The sequence below is a fragment of the Scyliorhinus torazame genome, chromosome 10, assembly GCF_047496885.1.
Source record: "Scyliorhinus torazame isolate Kashiwa2021f chromosome 10, sScyTor2.1, whole genome shotgun sequence".
NCBI lineage: Eukaryota > Metazoa > Chordata > Chondrichthyes > Carcharhiniformes > Scyliorhinidae > Scyliorhinus > Scyliorhinus torazame.
Window position 1 is genome coordinate 180,412,972 of NC_092716.1, and position 14,420 is coordinate 180,427,391.

Below are 14,420 nucleotides of genomic sequence, written 5' to 3' on the forward strand. Positions count from 1 at the left end.
CGAACAGGCGCCGGCATGTGGCGACTAGGGGCTTTTCACAGTAACTTCATTTGAAGCCTACTTGTGACAATAAGCGATTTTCATTCATTCATTTCATCCCCGGGAGGCAGGCTGCTACCTCAGCTAGTGCGCTAACAGCCGACTGACCTTCTCCCCATATTAATAAAGTATCCCTCTCGAGTTGCAACTCAAACTCCACCTGCAACTTCTCCCTACTCGCTAACAACTCTGATGTCAGGACAAGCAAGTACTGGTGGCCCACCTCAAGGATGGAATCCGCCAACCTCTGCCTCTCCACCCTTTCACTGTTTTTCTTATGTGCCTTATAGGAAATTATCTCCCCCCACTAATGACCCCCTTCAGGGCCTCTCACAATTTGAAAAGAGAGATTGACTCACTTCTATTAAACTTTAATGTACCCCCCAATGGCAGAGGATACCATCTCACAGAATCCCTCGCCCACCACCAACACCTAGGCAGTCTCTATGGGGGGGCACTGAGAGGGGCCTAGCTCCAACACCAAATCCACAAAATGTGGAGCATGATCCGCAATAACTATTGCTGAGTATTCCGCCTTCTTTACCCCAGAAAGGAGAGATTTACCCACCACAAAAAAATCAATCCGAGAGTAGACCCGATGTACCTGAGAGAAAAAGGAAAAATCCTTCTCACTCGGTGGTTAAAATTGTAATGGTTCTGCCCACTCCCACATGGTGCCTTTGCCATCCCAAAGGACTCAAAGACTTAAGTCTCGATCTATTCACCTGAAGGTCCAATACAGAATTAATGTCCCCCCCCCCCCACCCCCCCCCCCCCCCCCCCAGAATAAACTGGTGCAAATTCAGATTGAGAATGGAAGCCAGCAAATTGTTGGCAAAAGCTTGGTCCCAGTTCGGTGCACACAAATTAACTAGGACCACTGGAATCCCTGCCAATGACCCGCTAACTATCACATACCTCCCGTTTGGGTCTGCCAATATTTTAACTGCTGAGAAAGATACCCTTTGATTAATCAAAACCACAGCCCCCCGGGCCTAACCGTCAAATCCCGCATGGAATACCTGCCCCGCCCAGCCCTTCCGTAACCTTGTTTGGTTCTTGATCCGTAAATGGGTCTTCGGCAAAAACACTACATCAGCATTCAAACTCTTAAGCAGCGCAAATACCCTGGATCTTTTTACTGGGCCATTCAATCCCCTCACATTCCAAGTGATCAGCTGATGAGAGGGACATCTACCTCCCCCTCCCCCCCTGTGTCAGCCATTCCCATCATGTGAGATAACCCAGCAATGCCAGAGAGTGCCAACACCAGGTTCACCCAAGGTGGCCACCAAACCCCCATCAGAACAGAACAAAGAAAAAGTTGTAGTCACCATCAGAGAACCCTCCCCACCCCCTGCCTCCCACCAACACCACACCCAAATAAACCAGCAAGCAGCAACAAGGCAAACAAAGGCCCTACTGTTCCCCCCCCCTCCCCCCCCCCCACCCACCCTGAACCCTTTTCATCTTCAAGAGATATCACAGATTAAGTGAAGAAGTGGAAGAGGTTACAGTAAAAGGTGAGGGTGAAATAGATCCACGGGATATGTGACTCCATGGTTGACCGGTTTCAGAATGGGGGAATATCATGGAGATCAGGATAAAGCTGTACACCTTGAATGAACAGGCATCTTTTGCAGGATAGGAAGCCTTGAGGCTTTTTTTTTAAAGTGATGAAAGAAAATGGAGCTGTTGAGTTATGAGGATGGTGAATGAACATTCGTGGTCTGTGCAGTGCTGTCACCTCCCATGGTATCATTTTTAGATGAGAAGCATTTGATGCACAATCCACATTTGATCGCTTTGTTACTCCCATCCTGATGTCTGTTCCGATATCTAGTTACAAAAAACAGGTAATATTATAATAAAAGCAAACTATTGTGCATGCTGCAAATCCAAAATAAAACAGAAAATGCTGGAAATCTCGGCAGAACTGGCAGCATCTGTGGAGTGAGAAACAGTGTAAACATTTCTGGTCAATGACCTTCTACCAGAACTAAAAGAAATTAGCAAATTAATGGGTTTTAATCCTGTACACGAGGCAGTGAAGGAGGAGAGGTAAAGCAGGAGAGATTAAACAACATAAGGGATGAGACTGCTAGTCAAAAAAAAAAGACAATGGCCGGAATTCTCCAGTCATCGGGGCCGGGATTCTCAAATCCCGCCCCGACGCTGGCTGCCCTATGCTCCGGCGCCGTTTTTCGGGCGTGGGCAGTATTTCCACCACGCCGGTCGGGGGCCGTTGACAGCGCCCCCCCCCCCCCCCCCCCCAGCGGGCCCCAATGGGCCTAGCGGCCGTCCAGTTTTGGCCAGTTCCAAGTGGCGGAAGTAGATTCCTGTCGCCAGCGAATGGTGCACCGTCGAGAAACACGCGGCTGGGGGAACAGAGAAACACGTCCAATGTTTCTGCTTTTCCCATTTACATTTCTCTATGCCACCTTTTGTCTCATTACCATCTCCATGCTGCAGCCATTCAGGGAGCACCAGGCACATAGAAGACAGGTACTAAGGGAGTTAATACAGAAGAGTGATTAGTTGCTATCTGCATTCAATATGGCAATGCTTAATTTATAAAGCTGATTTGGAATGTTTACTTTGTGTTGGTTTTTATTTTAGCATTGTGGCAAGTGGACACTGATGATTCACGACAGAAGGTAGGTAAGGTGTGGGATTGTTGGTGAATGGGGATCAAATTGGGGTTGTCTTTCCTGGTAATTGCAGTCAAAGCAGCCATCCATCGTAGGCCCAGCCACGAAGGGGCTGTATTAATGGCCTCTTAACTTCCTCCTGCTCTTCAGCAGGTTGCTGCATACTTGGTGGAAATGGCAGTGCCTTCATCATGGCTGTGCAGAATGAAACCTGTTCTGCTGACAATTGAGAGCCAACCCCAGTGTGATCCAGGCAGTGGAAGCGTTGTTTCAGCAGGCCAGTGGTATGCCCCATCACATTTTGTGTGGCGCCATTTTTGATGCATGCTGCTTGTATTTGTATAGGTTGCACATTAAAGCCATGAGCTCTGTGATCAGCAGATAGCTCTTGTCACCCAGAAGCCACCCTCCTTTGTGGTCGCTCAAATACCCCAGATGGAAAGAGTTGGAGTGCCACAGAAGGAAGACATCATGACTGTGTCAGGATACTGGCTGTGGAGTTGAATGATGATGTTGCTTATGGTCACATACCAGTTGGACATTTAAGGGGTGGAATCATTTTCAGTTACGGCATATTTCAGAGTTGACCTGTAGTGTCCTGAGGTCAATAAGTATTGGGTCAAAGACGCCCTGCACCGGGGGAAAAACTAGCAATCTTCGTAAAAGTCGCAAGCTCGCTCTACCTGCTGCTCTCTGGTAAGAGAGCATGATATGTAGTCAGCTTTACTGAGAGTCAGTGACCTTTGTTATGCAACAATGGATAGAAAACTGGGAGCGATTTCAAAGGAACCATTAGCATGAATGTTCTTGGCTACGGTCGTTTTGCAATAACCGGCAATGCCATCCTTGCCCTGCTCTGAGAATGCAGTTAGCAAGTGGAAGATTTCAATGAGGCCCTCTTTATTGAAGCATGACTGGGCACGATTCAATAACCATGCTGCATTCGAAAAACAGCTCCCCATGGTGCAGCATGTCTATTGAAAGCTGGGAGACCCTGCTCCTGGGATCTATCCGGCTCACAGCGCCTCGCAAGATTCAACATGATCTCGCGAGACGTTGCGATATGAATCCTGCCTACAATGGATGGGATCACTTTTTGATGAATCTGCATATTAGAGCGAGGCTGTAAGCCTCACACTAATGTGCAAATTCCCGAGGGACCTGAGGCTTTGGGATTCAAAGTCTTCGCCTGGGAGACCTTGGGTGAGTGCTGTTTGCTACTGGTCCCCACAAACGGGGACCAGATGGAACGGCACTCGGGGGGTCTCCAAAGGGATTTGAGGCCCCCAGCTACAGCAGGGTGGTGCCCTGGGCACCCTGGTAGTGCCAGTTTGGCACCCTGGCAGTGCCACCTGGGTGCCAGCCTGGCACTGCCAAGGTGCCCAGTTGGCACTGCCAGCTGGCTTTTCATATGTGCGCACACGATCAGGCTGTGGTTGCCTGGTGTGGTTGTCGGGGGGGGGGGGGGCAGGGGAGAAGAGGGGCCGGGGACCCTCCTATGCTGCATTTGGGCTGGGGGGAGGGGAGGTCGGGATTTGTTTCGGGGGTCTCCGAGATCGGGATGCCAATTAAAAATGGATAAATTCAACTTGAGTCACGTTGATTAGCCATGTGTTTCTCTACACTGCGAGTTCCGGGAAACACGTGGCTAAATGCGCTTACTAGGGAACTGTGTTTCCTTTTGGGAGAATCGCGCCATTGTTCCTTGTTGAGGATCAGGTAGAACTGCCCCCTGAACATCTTGGCTAGATACGGACTACTGCTCTTTCTCTCCCCCCTGCTGCTGTCCAACGGGAATGCCTACAACTGCAATCAGATTGGATTGGATTTGTTTATTGTCACGTGTACCGAGGTACAGTGAAAAGTATTTTTCTGTGAGCATCTCAACAGATCATTAAGTACATGAAAAGAAAAGGAAATAAAAGAAAATACATAAAAGAAAATACATAATAGGGCAACACAAGGTACACAATGTAACTACGTAAGCACTGGCAGGGGCTGTTTAGCACAGGGCTAAATCGCTGACTTTGAAAGCAGACCAAGGCAGGCCAGCAGCACGGTTCAATTCCCGTAACAGCCTCCCCGAACAGCGCCGGAATGTGGCGACTAGGGGCTTTTCACAGTAACTTCATTTGAAGCCTACTTGTGACAATTAGCGATTTTCATTTCATTTTCATTTCATCGGATGAAGCATACAGGGTGTAGTGTTAATGAGGTCAGCCCATAAGAGGGTTGTTTAGGAGTCTGGTGACAGTGGGGAAGAAGCTGTTTTTGAGTCTGTTCGTGCGTGTTCTCAGACTTCTGTATCTCCTGCCCGATGGAAGAAGTTGGAAGAGTGAGTAAGCCGGGTGGGAGGAGTTTTTGATTATGCTGCCTGCTTTCCCCAGGCAGCGGCAGATGTAGATGGAGTGGTGAAGATGGAGTCAATGGATGGGAGGCAGGTTCATGTGATGGACTGGGCTGTGTTCACGATTCTCTGAAGTTTCTTGCGGTCTTAGCCCCCTACTCTACTCCATGTACACACACGACTGCGTTGCAAAATCTGGTTCCAACTCAATCTACAAGTTTGCTGACGATAGTGGGCCGGATCTCGAATAACAACGAGTCAGAATACAGGAGGGAGATCGAGAACCTAGTGGAGTGGTGCAGCGACAACAATCTCTCCCTCAATGCCAGCAAAACTAAAGAGCTGGTAATTGACTTCAGAAAGCAAAATACTGTACACACCCCTGTCAGCATCAACGGGGCCGAGGTGGAGATAGTTAGCAGATTCAAATTCTGGTTAGGACAAGGCAGAGGTCTTTAGTTAAAGCTAGTATCGTATTAACCCACAGTCTAAGTATGTTTAAACAGTTAATGATTCAATAAAATAGTGTTGCACTATTTCAAGTGTTGGTCACCTGTATGTGATCCAAAACACCCAACACATCAGTGAACACAGCCCAGTCCATCACATGAACCTGCCTCCCATCCATTGACTCCATCTACACCTCCCGCTGCCTGGGAAAAGCGGGCTGCATAATCAAAGACCCCTCCCACCCGGCTTACTCACTCTTCCAACTTCTTCCATCGGGCAGGAGATACAGAAATCTGAGAACACGCACGAACAGACTCAAAAGCAGCTTCATCCCCGCTGCTACCAGACTCCTAAATCACCCTCTTATGGACTGACCTCATTACCACTGCCCCCTGTATGCTTCATCCGATGCCGGTGCTTATGTAGTTACATTGTATACCTTGTGTTGCCCCATTATGTATTTTCTTTTCTCCCCTTTTCTTCCCATGTACTTAATGATCTGTTGAGCAGCTCGCAGAAAAATACTTTTCACTGTACCGCGGCACACGTGACAATAAACAAATCCAATCCAATCCAATCCAATCCTGGGCCGAACAGTTGCCATACCAGGCTGTGATGCAGCCAGATATTTGGGAGCAAGTGGTTTGTACAGAATCCTTAATGTCAGGACAAAGTGCTTCAGCACCTGCCACACCATCCCCTACAGACTTTAACAACTCTGGGGGAAAAACACATTTACAATGGCGGCAACAGCCAGCAGAAAATCTACCAGTAACTGACCATCCCCATCCCCTTAAATAGCATTGGTGGGCGGTCGTTTCTGTTGCTGAATACTTGTGTGTCTTTCTGTTCGCTTGTGTGTCTTTAAGCGAGGATGTTTGCTGGAGAGAGGATAGTTGAGCTCCAAAATGGCACCACTGGCATCAAATCAACATTATGTGCTGATTGACATCACGGGCGAGATTCTCCGACCCCCCGCCGGGTCGGAGAATCGCGGGGGGCTGGCGTGAATCCCGCCCCCGCCGGTTGCCGAATTCTCCGGCAACGGAGATTCGGCAGGGGCGGGAATCGCGCCGCGCCGGTTGGCGGGGCCCCCCCCGCGATTATCCGGCCCGGATGGGCCGAAGTCCCGCCGCTAAAATGCCTGTACCGCCGGCGTAGATTAAACCACCTACCTTACCGGCGGGACAAGGCGGCGCGGGCGGGCTCCGGGGTCCTGGGGGGGGGGGGGGGGGGCCCACTGGCCCACTGGGAGCGTTAGCGGCCGCTGGCGGCATTCCCGCGCATGCGCCACCAGGAGATGTCATTTCCGCGCCAGCTGGCAGGGCACCAAAGGCCTTTCCCGCCAGCTGGAAGGGCGGAAATTCGTCCGGCGCGGGCCTAGCCCCTTAAGGTTGGTGCTCGGCCCCCCAAGGTGCGGAGCATTCCGCACCTTTGGGGCGGCGCGATGCCCGACTGATTTGCGCCGTTTTGGGCGCCAGTCGGCGGACAGCGCGCCGATACCGGAGAATTTCGCCCCTGGTTCTGATTATTCTGTTTACTTCCAGGCGTTCCCTGTGTGGGCCGGCCCTGCCGGAGATACTATTTTGGAGCCATTACAGCCAATTGTCGTGTCAAAAGTCTGGGTGTAAAGGAGTCAAATTTTGTGGCCTTAATTTTTCAGTGAACTGGTAAAACTCTGATATTTAGAAGACAATCTGCAAGCCAAATGTATGTTTCTTGAATGCTGAAGAGCTACTTCCATAACAAATTTTTGCAAGGCAAAGTGAGGGGTGTGTAATGCGGCTTGATAGACAGTAATGAGTGTTGAGTGTTCGTAGCACTTGGAGGTTCCTCAGATGCCATGTCATTAGTGATCAATATAAAATTATTCATACCGCACAGAAGGGGGCTACCCCCTCACAGTTCACAAAACATCAAGAATTAGCCTCATCCTCTCCAGGCCAGTAGTGGAATAAAAGAAAATCACCCAAGATTTCCCTCTTCTGCTAACCATTTAACAATAGGTGCTGGATGTGAGTGAATGTCTTCTGAGGAAAGGATTGCCGTTGGCTTTACTGACCTGAGTAAATAGCCTGTGGACACATTTGTTTGCAAGTTATGTAGGATGGGCAAAGTATTGGAGGACAACAGTAAAAGTTAATTCAGACCTCATCATAATTGATCTTTTAGGAGAGGTGGTGTAAGATCTGCAAATTTGGGGAGGGTGTAAGTAACTACAACATTTAAAATCCTAACCATTTTGTGTGTGTATGTGTGTGTGTGTATACATGCCCACCTGACAATATTAAATGCTAATGGTTAAACAGCAATTAGCCAATAAAGTCTTACCTTTGGAAACCGACAACTGCAAGAATGATGCAGAAAATACTGCCGCAGACGACAACAACTATTATGATGATAATTTTTGGATCCTTTGAAAGATTATCTGTATGAAATATTTAAAAAAACAGATCTGTTATAGTGAAAATTTGTGAGCCAGTAACTGAGTGATATTGTAGGGGAAACTCAGCCCCTAACAGTGGTGTTGCAGCAGTCTACAGGGTGTCCACTGATGGTACTGAAGGAACACTTGAGTTGGAACCCGATAATTGAGCAGTTAATGCTCAGCATCTAACAGTTGTAGTAGAGAAGGTGCTTAAATCCAATCTTTAATGTACATTTGTGATGATTCAGTTTCCATTCTGATTCAGCTAAATTTTTGATACTTTAAGTAACTTCTTCATTAATTATATAGTCAGCCATTGTCGCACTGTTTAAAAACTAGTTGCTGGACTGTGTAGAGGTTTTTTTTAGGGCAGCCTAGAATTAGAGGCCACAGTTTAAAAAATAAGGGGTGGGGATTCTCTGTCGGCCGACGCCAGAATCACGATTGGGCGAAGAATCGCCTGTCAGCTGAAAATTGATGTCGCCATGGGCACCGAACGGAGTGCCATGCTCTGGCCCCTTGATTGCAGCGTGATGTGGTCCATGCCACGCGCCGGCACGGGCATGCAAAATGTACAGTAGCATGTATTAACATCCTATTAATGAGCCCGATCTGCTGGTCTCCGGTCTCCCGTGATTCTCCGCCTCCGCAAGGCGGATTTGGCGTTGGCGTGGTTCATTTGTGGTATTTACAATTGAGAAACAGGCGCTGAGGGAAAGAAAGGATATAGGTCATGTCCCCAAAATCGCAACAACGACTGGCAGTCGTGCCGCTGTCTAGGGGGGCCTGCCAGGGCCAGGGTGTAGCAGGGGAGGCGACCAGGGAATGGGCCGTGGAGTTTAGGTGGCCCCTGGGACACGGACCACCATTGCTGAGGTCTGCAAGGTAGCCAATTGGCTGCGCACCCCACTGACTCCCCAATGTGGCCCGTGGACGCACAGATCGCCACCGGCCATATGCGTGCCTCCCCGCCCTCTGGCCACCCCTTCAGGAACTCTGAGGCCCACACGACCCATCAATGGGATGGGCATGGTCCAGTGCAGCCTGTGGTCCACCAGGTGTTGGCACATCCAAGTGCACCCATCAGAGACATTGCCCCACTGCAGGAGCAGCAGGGGAGTCATGTAGCGCGCCTCGACCAGCGGACGCACACATCGTAGGCATCGGCACTCTACCCCTCGCAGGGCAAACGTCCCACCAGTGACACATTCAGCTATGCCAACCCACAGGACCAGTGGCTGTCACCAAGTCCTGCCTGCCCGCTGCGCCTCTGCCACATCCATCCTGCCCCCAGACAAGTAGGCACAACCGGTGCGTCGCACGAAGGACCCACAGCACACCGCAGCTACGGTCCCAACAAGTGCCCACCCCCCGGCCAAACCCCACACATGGGTCCTGCCTGCAAGCGTGCCACCAAGCATGGTGCCGGTAGGTGGCGCACTGCGCCCCCCTGCACAACTTGGTGCCGCCCTGCTGGTAGGATATCACATGGCCCACCCAAGGGGGGCCACTCACAGTAGAACCCACAGGAGGGCACAGGACAGGGGCTGCAGAGGGTATTGCTGACATGGGTAGCGCCAACCACTGATACCTCTGCCGGCAGGGACGGGTGATGGGGTTAGAGGCCCTCTATGCATGGGCGGCACAATACATCAACATGAATATGGACCGAACCCACCAGGTTTCCCGGGCAGTGAGGATTCGGCATCATCGCTGGGATGCCCCAGGGTCCAGGGGATGCTTGATGGGACACATGGACCCTACGAGCACCGCTGCTGAGGGGTGGTCTTCACAAACCAAAAGGGATTCTGCTCCCTCATTGTGTAGTTGGCATGTGACCACCAGCTGCACATCATGAACATCTGCGCCCGATACCCAGGCAGCATGCACGATGCCTCCATCATGGCTTACTCGACGGTTCCTGACACCTTTGAGTAGTTCCTTCGGGTGAGGGATTGACTCCTGGGTGACAGGGGTTATCCTCTGCAGTTGCGGTTGATGACGCCTATCTGGAGGCCTCAGACTGATGCGGACACCCGTTACAACGACTCCCATGCAGCAACCAGGACTATCTCAAGTGGTGCATCGGCATGCTCAAGGTGCAGGTCCCTGGGCCGCTCAGGAGGGGACCTCCAATGCAGACATAGAATGGTCTCCCACATCGTGGTGGCCTGCTGTGTTCTTTACAAAATGTGTGTGCCAGGGCTGCTGCGCACGGGACAATCTAATAGCCTCCAGGTTCACCGGCTCGGCAGCCTGGCCACCAGCATGCCAGACGTCTCGTCCTACCCCATACACTGCTCTCCACCCCACCATCGCCAGCCATTCCTGCCATGTCCACCCTCACTGCAAACCACTCCCCCCACTTTCTCACACACCCTCTCCCCCCATGCTTCCCACTTGCATTAAGACAGGGTGCTAGCCCTAGGTTGGCAGTATCAATGGGTCAGGTCCATGGATGGAGAATGATGAACACCCACTCCAAGGAGCTCTGGTGCTTCACATCGTTTGACAAAGTCTGACTCCTGCCCCCGGTAGCACATTCCACCGTCTGCCCAGATGATCCCTGCATGCATGCTGGCCATTCCATCTCACGGCCCAATCGAACCCCTGGAGTGGCGGGGGTAGGGCAGGATCCTGTGTGGGGGTGGGGGGGGGAAGAGATTGGATATCAGGGCGGTGTGCGGTGGTGGGTCACGCACCGGGTATGATCTACCACATGTCGCCCCCTCATATCTGGCCCCCTGCACTGCCGCCTCCGAGGAAGGCTCCAGGGGTAATGTCCGACTGCCCTGGAGGTCCAGGCCCCTGTCCATCTCTAACAACTCGGTCCCTCACCTCCTACTGCCTGCCGGTCTGACACCCCCTCATGTAGCCCCCAGCTCTGCGCCTGCCTCTCCAATATTGATGGGACAACCTTTCCTGAAACGTGAGACCCATCTGGACGGCAGCTACTCCCTGGGGTCGGGCCGCCCTGTGACCATCCGCCCCTCGGGGGTTCACCTGCTGTACTGCATGTGTGTGATGCGCAGCAGAGTGTCCTATAAGCATCTTCAATAACATGTCCAACCGAGGTGAGTGTCTCTGGGATGGTGTAGGGTGTTAGTGACAGCTGTGACGAGAAGTCGGTGTCGGCCCTGGACATGTCCTTGTGATGTTGCTGGGTTGTGGTGGGGGGCCCTGGATAGTCCCACTCCGTCGTCTGGTGGGTTGCATGGTTGCGACTGGAGGCTTGGGGTACTAGCCCGACCTGCCTCGTCGGGAGGTAACCCTGCAAGACAAAAGACAAGACGCATGGTTAGATTGTAGGTGTGCTGTGGAGGGGGCGGGGTGCCATAGGGATGTCACAATGCATTGGGGCTAGTTGGTTGTGCCATTCCAACCTCCGGCTCGAGGACTGCCCACTCTCCCACTCCGCCAACCAGGTCCGACATTCTCTGCTCTGCTATGGTGAGGTGCCGCAGGTCCAGCTGGCCCCCTCTGGTCCTTTCCTGCTCCCTGCGGTTGTGGGCCGCCTTCTCCTGGAGGGACAGATAGTGTGAGACACTCGGACGCAGGCAGCACATGGGCACAGGGGGTCTGCTACTGGTGCCCTGTGTGTGCAGGGCACCCGGAAATGGTGGGCGGTATTGGTGTTGGCATGTGGTGCAGTGTGAGGGAGCTGCAGGCGGGTGAGGTGCTGTTACCCTGGGGGGGAAATGTACGGTGTAGGGTGGGGGGCATGTGGGACGGGTGGTTCCAGGGGCACGGAGGTGGTGGCTCAGCACGTCTGGCCAGGGGGTTTCCCATTTTGGGCCCGCGCTACCTGCCGGTCTGACTGTTGGGGGCCTCATTGGGATGGGGAGGGACATGCGGGTCAGGGGTGGTGCCAGGGGCACGGTGGTGGTGGTGCCTCACCCTGGTCGCATGAGAAGGTCATGCAGCTTGTACTGGCACTGCTGCACGGTCCTGGCCATGGAGCCCACGGTGCTCACGGCCCCGGCCACGTGCTCAGGCCCAGTTAACGTCGGCAGGAAGCAACCTGTGCCCCACCCCAGGGAACAGGGTGTCTCGCCTCTCCTCCACGGCATCCAGAAATGACTCCAGCTCTGCATCTGATAATCTCAGGGCCGCTCTCCAGAGTGGCATCCTCTTGGCTGGAATGAGAGTGTGTGGGGAGTCAAGTGTTTATATACTGCTCCAGCTCATTGGGCTCTCCAGTGGCAAACCCGACCGCCGTGAATCCGATGCTGGCATCTGTTGGAATTGCACTAGTTCCAAGCGGCGCACGGGCTGGCCCATTTGCATGCCCTGAATTGCTTCGGCAGTCGCACCCCCATAGTCATCGTAGAGGTCCCGCGGTTCTGTCCCGGCCTCAGCACTGATGAAGGGCGGGATTCTCCGTCCTGCCGTATCAGATTTCTGTTGCGGCGCCCCCCCCGGGATTCTCCGTCTCACCAGCTGGCCAGTGCGGTTTCCCATTGTGGGCGGCCCCATGCCGTCGGGAAACCCCCGGGCTGCCGAGCGCAATGGAGAATCCCAACAACGGAGACGTCACCCGTAGTCATTTCAAACAGAGAATCCCTCCCCAAGGAATCTCCCATTTAAGACCGAGATGAAGAGGAATCTCTTCTCTCAGAAGATCACTCATCTTTGGGATTTTCTTCTCCTGAGAGAAGTGGAGGCTGAGTCATTGAATATATTCAAGATTGAGTTGACCTAAAAGTGAGTCAAGCGTTAAGGCGAAACAGGCAGGTATATGGAGTGAAGGCCAGAATCAGATCAGCTATGGCCTTATAAAATAGCGGAGCAGGCTCGAGGGACCGAATGGCCGGTTCCTGCTCCAATTTTCTTAATGATTTTATTGCGTGCTTAACCCATGCTCTGGTTAACCTGGGTATATTTGACACTGACTCTCGTGCTCCATTTCTGAATACTTACATTGCTCACCGTGGGTGGTGGAAATATCCTCTGTAAGAATTATGTTACAGGATGACTGTAAATCTAGACATAGTCACTTCCATTGATCGCACTGCATTGCCTGGTGAATATACCACTTTGTATTTAAGTATTTGCTGTGCTCTGGCATGAGTGTGCTATGAACCAGGTAACTACTGTTTGGCTCAGTGTTTTCACCTCTCCTCCAATTGGCATCACTGTCTCAGAAGATTTGCTTTCTCTTTTCTGCTCACATTTCCTTCTCCTCCATCATCTCTTAAGTCTTTGTAAAGTCCAAATCGGTCCTATACTTGTCTGCTGCTCCTATATCTGGGGGTCTCTCTTAGACTCCACACCAAAAGGACAAAGGCCTAACATTAGTCAATCTTTAACCTTTACACGACAAACTCTATCATTGCCATGTTTCTTATTTCTTTTTTAGTTATATTGTGGTTGTCAGCAATGTGAACTTTCCTCTCTTACTCCTTCTAATCTGCCTCCCATTCTACACATTTCCTCCTCCCACTGCCCCCAATGTTGAAATGACACTAATTGCACCATTTTGTACATTAAACTCATTCGTACTCGGGATGTCAGAATTTCTTATTACCTCTTGTCTTGACTTCCTTCTAAAATCTAGAGGTTTTCGTAAAAAGAACAAGCTTGCCTTACCTAACCACTGGTTCCAGATTTGCCCCCTACTTTTTTCGACCTTCGTGATGCTTTATACTATGAGCACTGATTCTTCATTTGAGTTTGAGAGAACGCCCCCCCAAAAATAAACATAATTCAAATGACAGATGATCACTGTTTACAGGAGCCTGATGGACTGCCCCCCTTAACTAGGTTGTGAATCTGCGGTGATTGTCCCTTTAAGGACAACACAGCAGCATACGGGTCACTTGACCTGTGTGACCAATCAGGACTCAGAGCAGCGAATCACCCCAGGGAGAGGAGTTATTTTAGGGAGAGGCATTTCAGAACTGGCTGCAGATGTGTTGCTGCTTTTGCAGATCCTTGCAAATAAATCCTTTGTTGTTCATTAATGAAGTCTCTGAAAGTGCAATATTACACAATCTGAAACACTAATGCATTCAGGGTGAATCTGAGTGGGAGGAGAGTAATTCTAGAATTCAGAAAGTGGGCAGTTAGTCTATCTGGTGTTCCCACAAATCATTTGTGGGTATGCTTTATGATTGTGCTGCGTCAATGCTCAGACCGAGGAGAGTTAGGATGGTGAACTCTGAGGTACCTTGGCATGTTGGTGCTGCAGAACTCCATGCTCCAGTCAAGGGGTCACAGGTTAGAGATGAAGTTCCAACAAGTTTAAATCCAGCGTGACATTCAAAATGGATGGATGTGTTGCAAAAGAAGAAGTATGCCCTTTCCACTTTGGGAACCTCTCCACAAGGAATTACTGTGGGAAACAGGAAGATAAAATTTTAACAAACTCCTGGAAAGCTAACATCCTTTTGAGTCAACAGAATACCACAGGGCTAACATTGCTAGGATTTCTACCAATCATTTCTTTGGCATCTGACTGCCCTGGTGAATCAGTTCTCTAGGGGATCAGCTGTTTAAATGCCTC

General features: G+C 51.1%; 1 protein-coding gene across 1 annotated transcript in view; it reads right to left on the bottom strand.

Moving 5' to 3' along the window:
- Positions 1 to 1,552: 1,552 nt before the first annotated feature.
- Positions 1,553 to 14,420, bottom strand: part of LOC140430274 (eosinophil peroxidase-like) — a 93,089-nt gene continuing 80,221 nt past the window's right edge. Inside the window, exons 14-16 of the mRNA XM_072517697.1 lie at positions 14,085 to 14,249; positions 7,819 to 7,915; positions 1,553 to 1,878 (exon numbers count right to left, since the gene is read on the bottom strand). Coding sequence (XP_072373798.1) covers positions 1,740 to 1,878; positions 7,819 to 7,915; positions 14,085 to 14,249 — 401 coding nt within the window. The 3' untranslated portion in view covers positions 1,553 to 1,739. The remainder of the gene's footprint in view (positions 1,879 to 7,818; positions 7,916 to 14,084; positions 14,250 to 14,420) is intronic.